Genomic DNA, 21,578 nt, shown 5'->3' on the forward strand with positions numbered 1-21,578 from the left:
GGCTTTTTAGCATATATATTTTAGATGAAAATTGGATTATAATTCTATCTTTAACTGGCTTTTGAAATTTAACATATTGTGAATGAATTTTTATATGAATAGTTGAAGGTCTGTACATCCCTGTTAATTATTGAATTGTATTGTACTTCATGATTTATTTAATCACTCTTTAAATTTTGTTTTCTTTATCACCAATAAGCAATAAGATACCATGGACAAGTATTCATGAGTAGTTTCCTGATAATTTCCTTAGAAATTCTTAAGAACTGAACTTCCAAATCAAAAGAATTCAGGATTCTAAATGGCTTCTATTAAATGTTTCCATATTACCCTCTGTGGCAGTTAATTTCATGTGATGACATTACTGTTTTCTTATGAATTGTTTATTCACACTCTTTGCCTCTTTTTAAAATTTCTATTTGTGATTCTTTTTTTCATTAGTGGTGTATGAATCACACATTTTTTAAAAGTGGGGGCCTATTTACTTATTTTACAAATCGCCTATTTATAACCTTTGTTCACTGTTTTTTGAAGTGGCTTTTCCTTTAAGTTCTGAGATTTCTTTCTAAATTCTAAAGTATATTAACTCAGTCTCTTGGACACATTGTTTTTTTGTGGTTATTGTTCCTCTTTTAATATTGTTCATGGTATTTTTGATCCCATGGGAATGTTAATTTTTAGGCAGTTGTATTTGTAAGACTTTCAACTATCAAATCCTTGTCTAATTAATTTGATTGGCATTTGTGTGAGGCACGTGGAAGGGCTTGGGCTGGATGAGTTTTAAGAACAGGAGCCCACAACCATTTCTGAAACCCAAATGCAGAGTGTCGCTGCTCCCTGCGGAAGTGCTCCACCCTCACTGCTGACTCCTTTCCCTGTAGGTTCACGTGGCCCACTCAACCATCCCAGGCGTGGGTCCCGGGGCACACACTCCTGTGTGTCTGGCTTTCCCCCTCAACATTAGGCTTTTGTGCTTCATCCTTACTGGGGCGTGTTTTAGTTGTAATGAATAAAACCATGACAAGCCTTTTATTTTTTTTTGTACTGGGGTTCAAACACAGGGGCACTTAACCACTGAGCCACAACCCCAATCCTTTTTCATATTGTCTCACTAAGTGGCTGAGGCTGGCTTTGAACTTGTGATCCTCTGCCTCAACTTCCTGTGCGCCTCCAGGCCCTGCCAAGAGCATTCTTGCACCAGTCTTTCTGTGAATGCATTTTCATTTAGCTAGGACTGGACTTGCCAGCTATCAGACACAGTGTATGTTTCACTTTATCATAAGTTGACCAATTGTTTTTTATTTCACTCCCGCCAGTCAGGAGTGGGAGTTGGAATGGGTCTACATCTCCACCAACATTGGCTTCATCTTTAATTTACTTCTGTATGAAGTCTGAGATGAAAGAATCTAACCTCATCCTTCCCTAAAGCGTCAGCCACTCATCCCAGCAAGGAGTCCACAGTTGTTCCGTTGCTTTAAATACCAAAATGGATCCAAATACTTCTTTGTGTATCTGCACCATCTGTCTATTCCCCTGGTTTTCCTGGGTCCAGTATCACTGAGTTTTAGCCATTGTGGCTTCAAAATGCACTTTAATAACGGAGAGTAAAAGTCACTACCATTTATTATTTTTTGGTCTGAGAAAGATTTCTGGCTGTTCTCATGCATTTAATCTTGCATGAAGTTCAGGATTCTTTTCCAAAAAAAAAAAAAAAGAAAGAAATCATTTTTATAAGTCAGGGAATAATGGAGGAATAAGGAATAAAATCAAACTATTTTTTCAGCCTTCTGAAAATTGTCTTAAAATCACAACCCAATGTTCATTCTTCTTTTTAATTGACACATAGTAATTGCTCATGCTGGGGGGGGGCACGTGTCAACTCAACACGTGTGTGGTGTGTAATTACCGCGGCAGGACAGCTGCCACTTCCTTCTCATCCTTTCTTTGCCTTTGCAGCTTCCGGAGTCCCCTTTTCTAATTCTTCATGAAGGCCCATGAGAGGTTGTTGAGACCCTGCCTCCTGGGCTGTGCAGCACCAAGTCGGCCCCTCCTATCTAAGAGTGTTTGGTGCCCATTACCCACCCTCCCCCGACCCCTCCCCACCCGTCGTAGCCCCCAGCAATCAGTATTTCTGCTTTCTCCTTTTTTTTGAGATTCATCTCACACTAGTCAAAATGGCTATTATAAAAAAAAAGTGAAAATAACAGATGTTGGCAGAAACGTAGAGAAAAGAGAACTCTGTGCACTGTTGGTGGGAATGTAAATTAGTACAGCCGCTATGGAGGGCAGCCGGACAGCTCATCAAACACTAAAGGTAGTTCTACCATGGGATGCAGCAACCCCCACTCTGGGTAAGAGATGCCCGCGTGCCCCTGCTCCCCAGAGCCCGAATCACTGCAGCTGAGACATGGCATCCACTGAGGTGTCCATCAGCAGACCAATAGATACAGAAAACGTGGTACATACACACAGGGAATGCTATTCAGTCACCCAAAGAATGAATTCCTGTCGTTTGCGGCAAAGTGAGTGGCCCTGGAGGGTAAGCTGTTGAGTGAAATGACCCAGACATGGCGGCAGACACCACAAGCTCTAACTCATACGGGGAGGCCAAGTCTTCCCCACCCCCCAAAAGAAGGGTTAGGTGTCATTACACTAAGAAGAAAGAGAAGCATTTGTTGGTGTGTTTGCTTTAGAATTCCCCTCTAGCTGGAGTGCGGCAGTCTTCCAATCAGACCTTCGGCATCATGGGAGTCCTGTGAAAAGTAATCTTAAGGGTACTTCTGAGAGGAAAGTTATGTTTCCTGCTCACTGCTCCAATATGCTGTGATGTTCTCGAAGGAAACCCAGCAAACCTGCCCAGAAGAGCATCAGACCTAGACACACAAAGTCACCTCCGGATGACACAGTTTGTTCTCAAGAAAGCTGACTACCATCTCACCTTCACACACTGAAATCCTCCACGGCCACAGCATCGATTGTGGTAGGAAATGGTGTGGCTCACATCAAGGAAAGAACAGTAGAATGAATATTTTGACATAGTTCTTACTTTGGAGCCCATTTCCAAAGATATTGATTAAAATTTAAGATAGTCATTGATACAATATTGTTTTAAGTACCAGAGATTGAATCCAAGGGGTCTTAAACACTGAGTCACATCCCCAACCCTTTTTTATATTTTAAATAGAGAGACAAGGTCTTCCTGAGGTGCATTGGGCCTTACTAAGTTGCTGAGGCTGGCTTTGAACTTGGCGATCCTCCTGCCTCAGCCTCCCGGCAGCTGGGATTACAGGCATATGCCACAGCACCTAGCAGATTTGTCTGATTTTCCTGGAGGAAATTCAAACAGAAAATAACAAATGCTATCAAAGAGAAAATGGAAAATGCTACACTACTTGTGGGGATGTAAAATGGTACAGCCACTTTGGAAAACAACGGCGGGAAGCAGGGGTCTTCAAAACATTAAAAATAGAGTTACCATATAGTGCAGCAATTCCACTGCTGGATATTCATATGCAAAAGGATTGACAACACAAACACTTATACACCCATGTTCATAGCAGCATATTTACAGCAGATTAAAAGATAGAAACACCCCAAGTGCCCATGGACAGGAGAATGTATACACCAAACAGGGAACATTATTCAGCCTTAAAAAGGAGGGAAATTTTAACATGTGCTACAACATGGGAGAAACCAGAGGACATTATGCTCAGCAAAATAAGCCAGTCACAAAGAGTCAAATACAGAACTATATGAGTCCACTCACAAGAAGTACCTAGAGTAGTAAAACTCATACAGAGGGAGGGAGGATGGCAGTACTCAAAGGCTGGAGGAGGAAGGGAATTGGAAATGAGGAATCATTGTTCAGAGGGTGCCAAGTTTTGATTTCTCAAGATGAAGAAATTTCTGGAGACAGACAGCGGGTGATGGTTATACACAAGTATAAATGTGCATCGTGCCACTGAACTGTTCATGTGAAATGGTTAAAATGGTAAGTTTTATACCATGCATATTTTCCCATAATTAAAACAAAATTTTTATAAACTAAAACTTCTAGAGATCATTAATTGTGAAATAGCCCCACAGTTTGGATGGCCCAGTTTAGCAGTCACTCAATTCCGACGCGTGTGTAAGTTCATGCGGGTTTGGCAGGGTAGGTGGGTTTGTTGAACTTGATCCATAGGAGCATTCTGGGAGTGACCCCAACTCCCTCTTCTTGGAATCCTCTGGAGGCAGCCAGGGAAGAACAGGAAGGTGAGGATAGTGCCTGGGTGGTTTTTGTGGGCAGAGCCTTGGAGTGAAATTCATCAGTCCTGCTGTACTCCATTGGTGAGGACTGTAGAGGGGCCTTGGGAAGTGTTGCACACCTGTGTGTCCAGCAGGAGGAAGATGGCTCACGTTCGTGAGAACTGAAGGTTCAGACATTGTGCATTTGAGTCACAATGTGAACATGCATTTGATGGCCACCTTCCTGGAAAAATCAGGGATATCCCAGTGGGTTGGAACCAGAATCCCCCAGGAAAGATACTTCTTGTGAAGAAGAGTATATCCACATGACCAACCCCATCTTTCACATGGTGATATGTACTCATGTGGATAGACAAATAATAATTTCAATCCATCTGTATTTTTATCAGAAAATATATTGCATCAGCACCAGACCTGAAAAATTTCTCCCAACATTCAGGCAAAGCGACTTTTGGGGGGATAGCCACAACTAAGATCAGATCAGATTTATAGATGGAAACCCAATTGGGTTTGAGAAGAGCCACTGGTAGAGATGAAAAAATGGAAACCCAGCCTCTAGGGCTCTTCTGTGGGCTCTAGGAGATCCCCCTCCCTCCACCCTGCTCTGATAATGAAGTGGGACGGGTGTGGATGCAGGCACTTGGGGGCTTCTGAGCCACAGCAGAGGCTTCATGGGTCCGAGGTTGGCTTCTGATCTCTTGGGTTCACCTTTCTCAAGCCTTCATAAGGGAGGCTCAAGGTCGAGCTCTGTCTACACAGGGCTGGACCTGCAGCCACTCAAGGGCGATGAGACTCAGCTTTCTCTCTGGTGCTCTCTGCATATATCCATACAGGTTGGGGTTGAGTCACAATCTTTTAAAAAAGGAAACCCTCAAAATCTCCTTCAGATTTCTGTGTTAAATATGCTTGCATCAACTTGAAACTTCTTGAGGAATGTGAAACATCACTTTCTAGATTGTCTTCTCTGTGAGATCAGGATTGGGCATGTGGGCTGTTCTTAAGTAACACGTTACTGAATCATGTCATAGTTTTCTTCTGGCAATTCTCTCATGGCCTATTTTTCACCACCTATTTCTCATCTACTTGGCTTTCCTTCTCCAACCCACGTCGTCCACACTGGCTATTGACCCATTATTTTTAATATAAACCTCTGCACAGATTTATGTTAATCAGGTGGAGCAGGCACCAAAACCATCGGTTCAATGGTGCATGTGTGAAGCTGGTAACAGGGTCCCTCCCCCGGGCTCCACATGGCTCATCCAAGAGCATCTGTCTGATAGTGTCTGATGATGGGATGTGTTCAGTTTTCCCATCTGGGATTTCTCCACACCACGGCATGGGCTTTTCACACTTTTCATGCCGTGAGTCCACGAGAGGCACATAGAAGAAATCTTGATATTTTTTCAAGTGCTCAGAATGATAGCCATTATTTTAATCATTTTCTGCAGGCTACACTCTCTGGTGTCCTTTTATGCAATGTCATTGGTGAGGAGGTGTACTTTCATTTTAAGCATTTAGTTATCTGTTCATTCAACGGAAGTTTTCAGGCACCCACGATGCGTCGGGCACCCATGATGCACTAAGCCCCATCCATTTACTGGGCACTTAGCAGTGAGCAAAACTAATCTTCATTCTCACAGGATTTGGCTTTCTAAGAAGAGAGATCAATAAAAAGTAAGTACTGATGAAAGGGAGAATACAACGGGGTAAAGATGCTGGTGACATGAGGTTGGATGAGGTCTTTTACAGGTCACACTTGAGCAGAGCCCTGAATTGGGAGAGGAAGGAGTCATGTGGTCTGGAGGTAAGGTCCACAGCCTTTCTACAGCAGGCCAGAGATGAACCCCACCCTACCATTCGGTGCACTGTGCCCCGAAAAGCCCAATGCAAACTCAGAGGCCTAGCATTGCACGACCCCAGTGTAGCACTCTGCAGCTGCACTGAGGAGCTGGTGCTGCAGAAATGGGTCCCCCCATCTGCCTGGCCGCAGCACAAGGAGGACGCTCCCTGCACACGCAGTTTTCTTTCCTCACCTCCCTCTGTCTCCACTTTTTTGCTCAGTGTTTCCAGGGGCAAATAGGAAAGTCCATTTTTTAAAAATGACTTTATTTTGGAAAAAAAAAAAACATTTCTTTTAATGACGGCATCCATAATTGAGTCCAGCATGTGAATGAGATTATAGTTCTTGATGAATATTAGAATAATTTTTTTTCATCATTTAAAAATATTTTTTTCCTACCATTGAACCCTATATTTTGTAGATATTAAACAAAAATGTCCCTAAAACTCCATCTAAGATAGGCTAATTTCCTTTTTTTCATCTACTACTAAATAATTTTTTCATCTACTTCTAAATTTCCAGAACCAATTCCAGACTCTAGAATATCTCCATTTGGGCTATTAACTGCTTATAATCAGGCTTGCTTTTTAATTGCCTATTTACATGAGGGCTATTCATACCTGGTTTATGACAGACACATTTGTTAATAATTCTCAGTTTTAGATAAGAAATAACTGCCTGTTATTTTAAAAACTGCAACCTCTTAAAACCTTTTCCACCAAAGTGAGGAATATTAGGGGTTTTGTTGGTCATGAATCTAACTTAACTTTAATAAAATTTTCTTTGGCTTGAAGGTATTGACAAGAGTGAATACAGTTTGCATATTTCAACCTCTTAAATAACAAATGCAAAACAAATGTAAATGTGCCTCCACTTTTAATACACTTTTGCATGGTGCAGAACAACTTGCTGAAGCAGGCATGGGCATATTTGTGTTTTATTAAAAATCCATATTTGATATAGAGCTTGCCCTTGGACATACTACTGCTAACTTTTATTGAATTATAGGAAACTGAGAGAATTGAAACTGATAAGTTACATTCCAGAGAGGTAGGAAGAAAGCTATCATTCCAGAGTATTTTGGCAAGATGACCTATAGCTAGAGTCTCCCTGAGAAATTATTCAGAGGTTGTGCAATTAGAGTTAGCAAACTTCTCCTCAAGTCTTTTGAAAATTCTCCCCAGTCTTGCTCGGTATTTTATTTCTCTACCTAACACTTGCCATGTTATGGCCAAAATGATGAAAGTAGATAACCTTTTTCAAATGCAGCTGTGATCCATTCTTTGAGTAGATGCATTGCTTTTCAGAATCATTCTGCTGCTCCCACACATTGCTAGTGACGTGTAACAATTCTGTGCAATTTGGAAGGGTCCCAGCATTTTTTCAGTGGACAAATAAACAGTGCAATGCCAAAGAGCTTGTTCATTTGCTGAACAAAGCAGTGGATCTTCAAGGCCCTTTGTATTTGTAAAATAGTTCCATACTGCTTTGGTCCAGCCTATTTTTAATGTTGACCTTGGAATTAAGCAAATGTTTCAAGCTCTCCTGTAACATCTAGGAATTTGGGACCCCAGATCAAACTCACTATAAGAACTGCCAGAGGAAAGCGTTTGTTAAATCAGATTTTACAATGAACTAAAGGGAGAGAGCTTTCTAGATGGGAAAATTGGAGATAGAGCTCCTGAGTGCCACCCTGGCTCTCTTCTTCCACAAATAAGCATATGGGTCTTACTAGGGCTGAGTATGACTTGAGATCAAAATGCAACCAAGATGTTACAGGTCATTGAGAATTCTCGCTAAAGTCATAGATTGTTAGTACAAACTCCTTCTGTGTCATGATAAAAGCTCATAGCAAAAGAAATTAAAAGTGGGGTCAGAGATGCTGTAAGAGACTTAGTTTGGGGATCCTGCTTTGCAAAGTGTCTGTCAGTGCTTGCTGATGTCCCCCGTGTCAGCAGAAGTGGGGCTGCTGGAAACCCAGCTGAGGTATGAGGCCTCTGCTTCTACTTGGGGCAGCTCCCTCACCACCCCAAGATTCAGAGTTCTTGGCTCAGTGCTTTGAGATCTTCATCTAACCTTGTAGAAGCTTGGGTTTGTCCTCTTTCTGTCAAACTTCAACCCTCCTGTAATAATGCAGGAGCAATGCAAGCACTTATGCTGTAGATCCGACAGGGCCTTGGGAAAAAAAAGCATAAGGCTTAAGAGCAGGCATCTTAAATCAGTTTTAAAAGTGGTTAGAAGCTAAAATGTGGCCGAAATGTCTGTTCCCATCCATCTGGGTCAGCACAAGCATTTGAGCTGCATTAATTATAAGTCCATATAATTAAGCCCATGCTCTTCTCCTGCATGTCGGACTATTCTCTCCCACTCTATGCTGCTGCATTTCCATGATCGTATTTATTTTCTCTGCTTCAGATCAAAGAATGATGCACTTTGAATGGATCTGACAATAATTACTTTTGAAATACATCTGAGATCATCTTGTTTTTATGGCCAAAACCACTTATTTCATGGTTGTGTGAATTCTTAGGAGGAAGTAAACTTTGTGAATCACTATGTTAAATCATAACTAGAAGAAAAGAGTTGACCTAACCCAATAAAACCGTCCTGATTGCTTAATTGTTAACATTATCCAGCTCTCCTCCTTCCACAGTAGAATCTGTGATTATCTGAATTATGTTTTGTGCTGGGTAGGAAGAATAGATTTTAAAAATTGGTTTGTCTACTTAACTATAACAAGACAACATTCAGATTTGTGAATACTTAAGAAAGGCTAGGTCATAGAATAAAACTTCTACATTATGCAATTATGTAGGGGAATGTAAAGTATATAGTAATAAATATTAATGGCCACTGAAAATTATAATTGAAGGTTTCCTTTCTATTTCCCTTTCTAATGTGTTGCTGTTGCAATTTAAAATATATCAAACCAATTTCACTCTACACAAATGGCTTTGGTAATGTTGTTGAATGTTCCTTACAGTTCTCACATCTTAAGGCCAGTTTGCAGATTCTAAGTGTGGTCAGCAGTGGTGAGGTACAGAGGTGTGTGTGGGGTGTGCAGCTCCTCTCCAAACCACAGACATTTTTTTGCCTTGGGATAATCACAGCTACCATTGCTGTAGCCACTCAGTGTGCCTCTGTAAAGGATGCATTGGTCAGGATTAGGCAAAAGAAATCCCGAGTATTCCCTTTTCTAGAATATATGGCATCTGGATACTCTCTGAAAAAATGTTTAGGGTGTTATGCATCTTTTCTGGAATTTTATTTTCTCATTTCACACATAGTAAGGAATTGGCACAGTCATCACTAATATCCTTGACAGATCTGATGTGATGTCGTTCTCTCCTATGTTTACTTTATTGAATTTGAATAGCCAAGTTCATGGTTATTCATTCTCTCTTGGGCAGTGAGATTTACTCTATATCTTGGTCATGGATTTCTTCCTTCACTCTATTCATTTGCCACAAATGTGTGCAAAAGGTGGTATCTTAGTCTATTTTCTGTCACCAGAACAAAACATGCAAGACCAGGAAATTTATAAAGAAAAAAAGTTTATTTAGCTCATGGTTCTAGAGGCTGGAAGCTCAAGATCAGTTGACTGCATGCGGCAAAGGCTCTGTGCTACCTCAGAAAGGCAGAAAGGTGCGGTAGCACAAAAGGAAGAGGGAAACAAGAAGGGCTGGCTGGCCTACCATGACCCACTCTCAAAACAAGCCCACTTCCAGGAGAAAGGCATCAACTCCCCCTAACACTATTGCATGGGGAACCAGATTTCAATATGAGTTAAGGAGAGGACAAACCATACTCAGACCAACGCAGGTGAATAGATGGAATGATGTTTTATAACCTAAAAGAGCATCATAAAGTTTATGGGACACTAAAGTGGGGGTAGTGATGCCTTTCCAAAGATGAAAAACTGCATTTGTTTTCATTATTATCTATTCAACAACAGTTTTTAGAACACCCCACATTTAGCCACCCACATATGTCATCTATGCCTAAATGCAAAGAATGGACATAATTCCCCAAGTATATTAAGTGTGAAATCATAAAGCCTGGGCCCTGCTTCTAGCAAAACAGATCCAGGCACAATAATGAGGGTCTCCTAGGAATTGACCAAACAGTAGAAAACTGCTTAAAGGAGAAAAGGACAAGACTCAGGAAGCCTCTGTGCTAAGAACCTGGCACGCCCAGCCCGTCCCTCCATTGCAATTCCTAGGTCTGTTCCCTTCCTGAGAGACAGCAAAACCACCTTCTCCATCTCAGAGGAAGAGAGAACCATTGACATGGGATCAGGGCATAAATGGTGCTTTGGGATCCAAGAAGGCATATGTGACACCTTCTGTATGTCCAACTCAACAATTGTGACCAGCATCTATCTAGATGATGTCATGGTTTAGATATGAGGTGTCCCCAAAAGCTCATGTGTGAGATAATGTAAGAAAGTTTAGAGATGAATCCATTGTTTCTAAAAGGCTTAACTAATCAGTGTGTTAATCCCCTGATAGGGATTAATTGTGGAAACTGTAGGCAAGTAAGGTGTGGCTGGAGGTGGGTCATTGAGTATGTGACTTTGGGGTCTATATCTGTCTTCGGGGAGAGGAGAGGTCTCCCTCTTTCTCTCTCTCTCTGATTCCTGGTACCATGTACGCCCTTCTGCCGTGGTCTTCTGCCTCCCCTCTGGTCTGGAGCAATGGAGTTGGCCATCTAAAGATGCAATCTGAAATCGTGAATCCCCCAATAAATTCCTCTTCTTCTGATTATTCTTGACAGTTCTTTTGGTCACAGCAGTGAAAAAGCTGATTAAAACAGATGGCTGTTAATACCTATTTGACCATGCATCTCCTAGACAAGCACTACCTTTCATGCCAAGGATATTTTGTACAGAGTGGAATGAGTAAAACCTCTAATGTATATGGCAACTGCACACTTTATTTTTTATTGATTTTTTTAAATAAATGACAGCAGAATGCATCACAATTCTTATTACACATATACAGCACAATTTTTCATATCTCTGGTTGTTTATAAAGTATGTTGACACCAATTCGTGTCTTCATACATGTACTTTGGATGATGCTGTCCATCACATTCCACCATCCTTGCTAACCCCCTGCATCCCCCCTTTCCCTCCCACCCCTCTTCCCTATCTAGAATTCATCTATTCTTTCCATGCTCCCCCTCCCTACCCCACTATGAGTCCGCCTCCTTATAGCAGAGAAAACATTCGGCATTTGGTTTTTTGGGGGATTGGCTAACTTCACTTAGCATTATCTTCTCCAACTTCATCCATTTACCTGCAAACGCTATGATTTTATTCTCTTTTATTGCTGAGTAAAATTCCATTGTGTATATATGCCATATTGTTTTTATCCATTCATCCACTGAAGGGCATCTAGGTTGGCTCCACAGTTTAGCTGTTGTGAATTGTGCTGCTATAAACATTGATGTGACTGTGTCCCTGTAGTATCCTGTTTTTAAGTCTTTGGAAGTATAGACTGAAAAGAGGGATTGCTGGGGCAAATGATGGTTCCATTCCAAGATTTCCAAGGAATCTCCATACTGGTTTCCATATTGGCTGCACCAGTTTGCAGTCCCACCAATGTATGAGTGTACCTTTTCCCCATATCCTCACTAACACTTATTGCTATTTGTCTTCATAATACTACCATTCTAACTAGAGTGAGATGATATCTTAGAGAAGTTTTGATTTGCATTTCTCTAATTCCTAGATATGCGGAACATTTTTTCATGTATTTGTTGATTGATTGTACATCCTCTTGTGAGAAGTGTCTGTTCAGGTCCTTGGCCCATTTGTTAATTATTTGTGGCCAGCATCTATCTAGATGATGTTTTGTTTGGTGTTTAGCTTTTTGAGTTCTTTATATACCCTAGAGATTAGTGCTCTATCTGATGTGTGAGGGGTAAAAATTTGCTCCCAGGATATAGGCTCTCTGTTCATTTCACAGATTGTTTTGCTGAGAAGAAACTTTTTAGTTTGATTACATCCCATTTATTGATTCTTGGTTTTAATTCTTGCACTATAAGAGTCTTATTAAGGAAGTTGAGACCTAATCCCACATGATGGAGATTAGAGCCTACTTTTTCTTCTATTAGATGCAGAGTCTCTGGTTTAATTCCTAGGTCCTTGATCCACTTTGAATTGAGTTTTGTGCATGGTGAGAGAAAGAAGTTTAATTTCATTTTGTTGCATATGGATTTCTAGTTTTCCCAGCATCATTTGTTGAAGAGGCTACCTTTTCTCCAATGCGTGTTTTTGGCCCTTTGTCTAATATAAGATAATTTTAATTTTGTGGGTTAGTCTCTGTGTCCTCTATTCTTTACCATTGGTCTACCAGGCTGTTTTGGTGCCAATACCATGCAGTTTTTGTAATATAGTTTAAGGTCTGGTATAGTGATGCCACCTGCTTCACTCTTCCTGCTAAAGATTGCTTTAGCTATTCTGGGTCTCTTAGTTTTCCAGATGAATTTCATGATAACTTTTTCTATTTCTATGAGGAATGCCATTGGGATTTTGATCAGAATTGCATTAAATCTGTATAGTGCTTTTGGTAGTATGGTCATTTTGATAATATTAATTCTGCCTCTCCAAGAGCAAGGTAGATCTTTCCATCCTCTAAGGTTTTCTTTGATTTAGTTCTTTAGGTTTCTGTAGTTTTCATTGTATAGATCTTTCACCTCTTTCGTTAAATTGACTCCCAAGTATCTTTTTTTAAGGTCATTGTATATGGGATAGTTTACTTCATTTCCTTTTCAGAAGATTCGTCACTGATACACAGAAATGCCTTTGATTTATGGGTGTTGGTTTTATATCCTGCTACTTTGCTGAATTCATTTACTAGTTCTAGAAGTTTTCTGGTAGAGATTTTTTGGGGTAACTGCACACTATATGAACTCTTCTTAGAGCACAGTAAGAACCTCAGTTGTCAGAGTAAGGATGTGGTGGGGAAGAAATAATTAAACATGTAGGGAAAGACTCCAAAAAAAGAAATTTGTGTTCCTCTCCTCCCTCCCAAAATAATTATTCTACAGAATATGTTTGAGAAAACTCTGAGTTTCATAAGTAGAACTCTCAACTTCACTTTATGGATCACAGGTTTGGGCCCTAGGTATGTCACTTAATGACTAGCTTCAAGCAGGTGACTTCTTTGATGCCAATTCCTGAATATCAAAAGTAGAAAGCACCTCGTTGCCTTCCCACAATGCCCACAGCTATATGATGCACTTAACAAGTCAAAATACCTCAAGTTCCAATCAGTAAAAACTGGGAATTCGTGGGTTTATTGGAGTGTCAAGGCCAGCAGTAAATAAGGGCTGGCTGGAATGTTCTGAGCAGCAGCTGTTTTTGCTTTCTCCTACCTGGGTACTCCTGACCCCCAGTTGGGGTCATTCTTAGGCAAATTGAAGTCCTGCTCATGGTGGCAAGATGGTTGCCAAGGACTAGAGCAAGCTACTTCCTTTCATGTGCAGAGAGGGACATGTTATTCAGCCTGCTCAATCCAAAGTTTGGGAATTAGTTAGATTTCAATGTGACGGGTTTGGGCTCATGTTCATCCCTGCATGAATGTCCCCTGGCCAGGTGAGTGGATATGTAACTGCCTCATCTAGGTCACATATATACTCCTGGATGCAGCAATGGGACCAGCCCCAAATAAGTCCCATAGGTAAAGGTGAAACTTCCTTCAAAGAAAGGCCAGTTGAAGATGGAATGAATGCTTGCCAGGCAGAATGTGGCACCTTGTCAACCTTCACACCTAAACCAGTAAGAAGACTCTTCATTATCTCAGGCGTATTACCATGGGGGACAGTGGAGGCTGATGGCTAGGCACACCTATAAAATCTGGAGGCAGGTTATGGTTTACATATTTGAAGTGCTACTCTTAAACTGCGTGACTGAGAGCAATTTACAAATTTCTGGGCACTGGAACTTAATAATGCCAAAAGTGTAAAGAATGCTGATTTCACAGAGTCGTCAAGAGGACCAACTGATACTATCTTTCACTTACTTAGCATTTTTTAAAGCACTACACAAATGATATTTTGCCTTGTTCCAAAAGCCTCTGGCCCTAGATTTATTCATTGTCAGTGATTTCCATCTTCCATGTAAAATCATTCCCATGATTTTAAAATTGTTCTGGTGCTTATGAAATAAGAAACGATTAGCATTTTTTTTTGATAAATCCAACAGAACAGTATAATCTAATTTATCAAGTACTGCTTAAAAAATCAACAAACTAATCTTCTTTATGAAGAAGTAAAATTTATAAAAGAAAAAGGAAATAGAATCAGTAGTACATAGAGAGATTGCAGATGATGTTGCAGAGGACAGTCAATGCACAAAGTGTGCAGTGTCTTATTTACACTGCTCAGACCCTCCAGTTGGTCAATCTGTTCATGGTGTTGACTATAATCTATACACAAGCAAATTCCAAATGCATATTTCCAACACTTGTGACTTCCACAAACTCCAAGTTTGTCATCTACTGCTTGATAACATTTCTACCTGGATGGTCATGTTAGTTCTTGACTTTAACTTTCCTCCAATCATCTTCCCCTTCTTGAAAAATGACCCCACTGTTCATTGGGTCATGGCAATGACACAAGGCAAACCCTATGTCTTCATTTCCCCTCAAGGCCATCGGAAATGCCTGTCAGTTCTACCTTCCAACTACATTCCAAATCCAGTCGCTTCTTCCCACCACCAGACGCCTAGCTCAGGTCCACAATATCCCTTTCCTGATCCGTTACCCTAGCCTTCAACTTGGTCTTTCTGCCCCATGTTTACTCTCTCCTGACTTCCAGGTATTTTATCCAGAATAAATGGATTGTTCTTAGGTAGCAGTCAGAGTACATGTTTCAGAACACAGGTCTGATTGTGACAAATTTTCCCTCACCCAACTTTACAATGGGCTCCTATCACGCTGAAGACAAAACCCAGCTGTTTCTGGGGTCCACGCCCTGGGGGATCTGGCTGTGCCTACCCCTCTAATCTCCTCTCCTTGGTGCTTCCTTTTGTGTTCATTCTGCTCCAGGAAAAACAGTTCTGGCCTTTGATTTTTCTGGAAGGCTTTGTACTCTCTTTTCGATGGTGCTGGTAGGGGGTCCTATCTACTTTGCCTTGAATGCTCATGCCCAGGTCTCCCACCCAGACCTCCCATCACCCTTCCTGACCACATTCTCCAACATCACACTCCCGTTGACTTGGCCTGGAATGACTATCTCTTCACTTGCTTGGTTCTCATCTGCCCCACCGTGGCGTAGATCCCCAGATGGCAGACTTATTCCTTACGACCTGCTCTGTTCCTGGAAGCTGTTGTCTCCACCTCACACCATAAACATGGACTGAAGTATGGGAGGGAGGAAGGGAAAGAAGAGGGGAAGGAGTGGGAGGAGGGTGGAAAGAAGCAATAAATGATTTGAAATTCCACAGGGGAACTCCGTTTAGAGCCAAAGACAAAATCTGAGGGCCTCAGATACCTCTGGTGAGAATCTCTGGCTTCTGTTTCCTCTTCATTACCACGAGGGACTCTTGTTTGTAAGGCACTTGAAGTTCTCTATATGTAAGGCTTCAATGCAAGGCCGTGCTTTGCTCTGTTACTCTATTTGCTGCAATGCAAATAAATTTCAGAATATTGGATGGAGTGAGGAAATAAATTACTAGGATAAATAGAGGAAGAGAAGGGACAAGTGCACGGAAGTGACCTGAATATTAAAGACTGGAATTTTAGCCCACAAGATCAACGACACAGGCAACTGGAGAGAAGCAAACGAGTGGATTTAAAGAATGATTAGTCTGAAAGTGCCTGGTGCTTTTTAACCACGATGCTGTGAATTTTAAGTGGAATAAATTCCATATAGGCTTTATAAGGGCTGAGCCTTGTTCCAAAGAAGACTCAGAAAAAAAAAAAATGTCTGCTTTGGTTTGCAAGGGTCTGTTTGGTTCTTATTTGACTGATCTTATTAAATACACAATAATCTTAATATGTGCACATGTTTTTTAAAGCAGAAATTGTTCCCCTGATAATGAAGTGGGAAGACCCAGTTGGGAAGGGTATTGAAAAGATCGCTCACTTTCCTGATGACTAATAATATCAAAGTCAATGTCCGTGCGCAGCTGCAAAGCAGAAAATGAATATTTTAGCCTTCTACCTGCTGAAAAGCTCACCAAATCAGTCTAACAGCATCCAGAAAAGATCACAGCTTCTTTTGAGGAGCTAAATGATTTGAATATAAATAAGCAACTCTTTCCGCCTGTCAGCTACCTCAAGAATATTTAGTGCTGTCTCCTTTAATGAGTGCTCATTACAGATGAGTGCGAGTGAACGAATTTAATCAGGGTAATACGGGGTAATAATCATGTGAATTTCTCCACATCGGGTCTTGTTCCATCTGTTCCAAGCCATTTGTCCATGTAAAACTGTCAACGCTCCGAGCCACTGACTGACAGGTGAAGCCAGACGTTGGTGATTTTCATCTCAGAAGCAGCCGCTTTAGGATGAGTCCTTCTCCGTAAAACAAACTGCCTGAGAGACCCCAAAGGGCTCTATCCTTGGCGTCATTTTTGCTTTGTTAGGTTTACTCTGTTGATCATTGAGACACTGAGCTTACTCGTGCTTAGCACAAGAGCATGGCCCGTGTCTTCGACAACTCAGATTGGTGGATGGGATCGGAAGGGGAAGGAAGAACTCGTCCTTGTAGATGCCACCCCAGGACTGAGGGCGGCTCCGGGGGTGAACTGGCCATTCACTTAGCAGTCCCACAAATGTGGCACCCCAGTCCATAAACACTGTCTTAGCCAGCTTTCTGTCACTGTGACAAACAACTGTGAAAACAACTTAGAAGAGGAAGGACGGATTTTGGCTCATGGTTTAGGAGGTTTCAGTCCAGGGTCAGCCTCCTCCATGGCTCTGGGCCTGAGGCAGGGCAGACCATCAGGGTGGAAGGGAGGGTAGAGGAAAGAGGCTCAGCTCCCAGCAGCCAGATGCAGAGGACAGGGCCAGAGGATCCAAGGCAAGATAAACCCTCCCAGGGCTCGCCCCCAGTGACCCTTCCTCCTCTAGATCCCACTTCCAGCATCCCCTCCACCTGCCCATGGTGCATTGAGCCACAGTGGACTGATCCTTTGATGAATTTAGTGTCTTCATGATGCAAGCATTCCCTCAAGCCCCACCTCTGCACATTGCTGCCTGGGGGACAAGCCACCAATATGGACACTGGGGTACGTTCCAGATCCAAACCATAGCAGACACCTCTTATTCCACCAGGCTTTCGTGTAAGAAGTGCAATTTGAGGCTGGTTGGTGACACCTGTCCAGGAGTGTCATGCCCTCAGCAGCCTCTCTGTGTGCCACCAGAAGTGACAGATGAAGGAAACCACTTCATGAATGAAATGTAGCTGAAGCCTCATCCGTTTTTACTTTTGGCTCCGAGGGCTCCCTGCATCAGAAGACCTATTCCACACGAAATAAAGCTCCCTCTGAAGAAGTGCCTCTGCTCCCCAAGCTGGTTGTAACAAAAGGTACAATGGGCTATTTGAGAATCAAACGGCCCTCAAGACACTGGGATTCAAAAGATTTAAAAAAGCATGTTTTAAATAGAATTGGACATAGTTGCTGCTTTAAGTCTTTGGTGAACCATGCATTATCTTCTCTTTTTCTGTCAGTGCCGAAAGACTGTACTGTTTTTTAGGCTCGGGAGGGAACTTGTGCTTTTTCCTCCTTTCCCCCAGTAGTGATTCCTTCTACAACACTGAAGAGCTCAGACCATGCTACAGCACCCCAGGGCCCAGGCCAGCAGTGTCTTGGCAGTATTGGAGCAAACAGGGACAGACACAATGCTGTGTCACAACCCTGGATGTCTAGGAACAGAGAGGTGGAAAACAAATGATGCTGAATTTCACCAGGCACAGAAACAGATCACCGGTTTTTGCACTTGAAGTAATCTTGTAATGAGGGACTGATGGGAATCTGGGGAAGGACAGCTAACTGCCCTTCTGAGAGTTCTTGGCATCCTTATTTCATGGGCGGATGCCCTTACATTTTTGCTTTTCCAGTCTGCAAAATGTAACATATTTAGGAAAGACGTTCTGATACTTCCTTCTTTCCACTGGAGAGAGAAGACAAGGCTCATCTTGTTGCCAAGCTTGAACTTGGATCTCTCTTGATGGTGTCCACTGGGAGCCGCCTCCCTCAGCGCCTGCTTGATGCTCCTGTTGGCTGTCACCATCTTGCTGAAGTTGTGACAAGAATAAGTAAAGTCCTGCACATTACAGACGTTGCAAATTCAAAGAATGATAAAATTGCCCAAAGATTTACTCTTGCCCCCTAATTATTTCCATACGGCTTCCCTTCCTGTTTTCTGTGGAAATGAAGGTTCATCAAGATTTGTTTTTCTGACCCCTCCAAACAATACTTAAAACATATTCATAAGCACATGTGCCTCATCATGGGTCTGTGGGGTGTGTTTGGATCTAGCGCTAGGTTGGAAGAGCTGATTTCCCAGTGTTTATGAATTGACCCCTGCTATGGTGGTGGATTGTCTTAAGAACCAGCTCAGTGCTATTTCCCACCCCACTGTGGTTCAAGGTACCTTGTCTCAGAATGCCTTCAAGACAGCTGCATTCCACCCACCTGGGCTGGTGCCTTGCTTCTCCACCAGGAGTGACTGTGACTCAGGATATTTGGCAGTGTCTGGAGATATTTGGCTGCCACAACTGAGGAGCAGGGTGTATCTTTGGCATTCAGTGTGGAGAGGCTGGGGAGGAGGGAGACATCCTACATAGCACAGAGACCACCCCAACCAAGAAGCATCAGTGGGACTGAGGTGAGGCATATGGTGTGGTATAAAGTGAACAGTAGGCATGTTAATAAATGCTAATTTAATTTTTCCATAGTCTGCCAAGCAGTTAGAGCCACAAATTGAATCATGTGCTATTTTGTCTTTATCTCTCCTCCAGAACTATCAGCTCAAGTCATACAATTCTCATCATTTTGGAAGAATAGCAGGGACAATATTTCAATACTTGAATTATCCTACAAATGATGCTGGTATGAGAGGTGTTGAGTGAGTCCCTTTATCACACCTCACCTTCCTTTAGGTTTTTGACCCAATGTCTATGCATACATATTAGCCTAATTATCTTACTTTTGTATTTTATGACATTTTGTGACTTATCATCTGCATTTTATCATATAAAAGATTAAATTTGGGGTTGTCCTTAATTGTTCAATCTTTGAAGACTGGAGTGTTGCTACTTAGGTTAGCCATGTTATATTGCTGGTTGTAGGACTTCATTGCCTCAGTAACCTTGGGTAGAGCCACATCTGTAGCCACAATTAGTCCCTCATGATAGAGTGAGGACTGAGTACCTAGGGTTGGTTTCCTAGCAGATCTAAAGGTGTCTGATTCCACTATTTGCTTGTGATGACTTTGAAAGCTAAGTAGACACAGAAAATGCAAAAGCCGTCACTAAGAAGCAAATCGTTGCCAGAGTATCTCTTTCTTATTTGACTGTCTCAGAACTAAATTGAGAAAGTGGCAATATAAACAAATGCACACTCCTTCCTACTCCACTGCCATCCACAGGGGTCCTGGTGGAGCTGAAAGAAAACTGGAAAGCGTGAATAGTTGGCACTGTCTGAAATCTATACATCCTTTAAAAAAATAAATAACTGATTTTCCTCTTCTTAAAATGCTAGAGGCTCACTTCATCATATTTCTTCTCTGGGCAGTGATACAGTCCCTCACTGGGGTCTTTGCAAATGGCATCATCTTGGTGGTGAGTGGCATCGCCTTGGTGAGGCAGAGAAGACTGGCTTCCCTTGATCTGCTCCTCTCCTGCTTGGCGACGACTAGGATCTGTATGCAGGTGATGATCTTTAACGTCCATCTGGTTGCTCTCTCCTTGGTGAAAGAGTCTGTGCTTATTGATAATTTTCTAATTTTCATGTTTGTAAATGAACTGGGGCTTTGGTTTGCCACGTGGCTTGGCGTTTTCTACTGTGCCAAGATCGCCACCATTCCACACCCTATATTCTTCTGGCTGAAGATGAGGATATCCAAGTTGGTGCCGTGGCTGATCCTGGGGTCTCTGCTCCACTCATTGATCAATTCTGGCCTCCAAAGCAAATATATGTGGCCAATTTACAAAGGAGTCATTGAGAACTATTTCTCCAAAAATAGGACTAAAACTGAAGACACACCTTCTGAACCATTTTATATTTTCATTTCGGGACTCGTGCCACCGTTACTTATCTTCCTCGTTGCGGTTCTGCTCTTGGTTTTCTCCCTGGGGAGACATACTCAGCAGATGAGAACCATGGGCACCAGGGACCCCTGCAGGAATCCCCACGTCAACGCACTGCTCTCCATCCTGTCATTCCTAATCCTCTACTTCTCCCACTACGCAATGACTATTTTGTTCTGTGCTCAAATTGTGCAGTTTGGAAGCTTCCTCTTTCTGCTCTGCGTAATGATTGCTGGTGCATTCCCTGCTGGACACTCTATCATCTTAATTTTAGGAAATGCTAAACTGAAACAAAATGTAAAAATGTTCCTCCTCCGTGGTAAATGCTGCCAATGAGGAAATGGGTCACTTCAAAACAGCCAGGATTCAGTGACTTATCAGCACCTGCTGTTCCTTGCCCAGCCAACAAAGCATCCTGTACATAAATATATAACATGTCATCTCAAGATTGTTCGCTTAACCTTAGGGATGTTTATAGCTTTGCTACTTTTTCACAGAGTTAAATTGATTTCAAAAGCATGACACATGTCAAGAGATTACATCCATGTCAATATCCATCATCTTGCAAGATGTTACCATTGAGAAAACTGGGAACATAATACAGGGATCTTCCTATAGGCTTTCTTAAAAGTGCATGAAAATCTTCAATTTTCTCAAAATAAAACGTTTAATGAAAAAGGAAAACACATGTTTGCATTTGTGACAGTAGAAGCCACACAGTGTCACAGGGTCCTTCTATGTCCGATGCCTAGTCTTAGGTGGTTTACCAGATGAGCTGACTGCTCATCCTCTGTCTACCCGGAGGTCATTTCTCTCTGTTTGCTGGAGTCACAGACAATGGAGCCACTCTTCCTCCCTAGATCAGAAGGAAGCTGAGCACAGACAGACCTCAGACCTTGTGAGCAAGCTCACCTCCTCCATCCTGCGGAGATGGAGATGCTGTGATGACCTGTCCAAGCAACTGATGAAAGGGAAGAAAATGGAGGGGGAAGAGGAGGAGGAAGAGAAGGAGGAGGAGGAGGAGGAGGAGGAGGAGAAGGAGGCATCCCTTGAGGTCTGCATGTTCATTGTTCATTTGCCCTGATTGGGTATCCTGCAGCTCATAGCTTGGAAAGATGTTTCATTTTGCATTTGTGTACTGGCTTTGGGACTCCGAGGACTGCCAGTGATCATTTGGTATCCTACCCCATTGCATGTCTTCCTCCACAACAAAGCAACAGCT

The 21,578-nt window shown here is 42.1% G+C and overlaps 1 protein-coding gene across 1 annotated transcript; it reads left to right on the forward strand.

The window, feature by feature from the left end:
- The first annotated feature begins 19,801 nt into the window (after positions 1-19,801).
- Positions 19,802-21,052, forward strand: Tas2r1 (taste 2 receptor member 1). Its single transcript, XM_040273100.2, has one exon. The coding sequence runs from the start codon at positions 19,802-19,804 to the stop codon at positions 20,690-20,692; it is 891 nt and encodes a 296-aa protein (XP_040129034.1). The 3' UTR covers positions 20,693-21,052.
- The last annotated feature ends 526 nt before the right edge of the window (positions 21,053-21,578 follow it).

This window comes from Ictidomys tridecemlineatus, chromosome 1 (assembly GCF_052094955.1).
Source record: "Ictidomys tridecemlineatus isolate mIctTri1 chromosome 1, mIctTri1.hap1, whole genome shotgun sequence".
NCBI lineage: Eukaryota > Metazoa > Chordata > Mammalia > Rodentia > Sciuridae > Ictidomys > Ictidomys tridecemlineatus.

Coding starts and splice junctions, on each gene's coding strand:
- Tas2r1 (XM_040273100.2), top strand. CDS start 19,802: ATGCTAGAGGCTCACTTCATCATATTTCTTCTCTGGGCAGTGATACAG.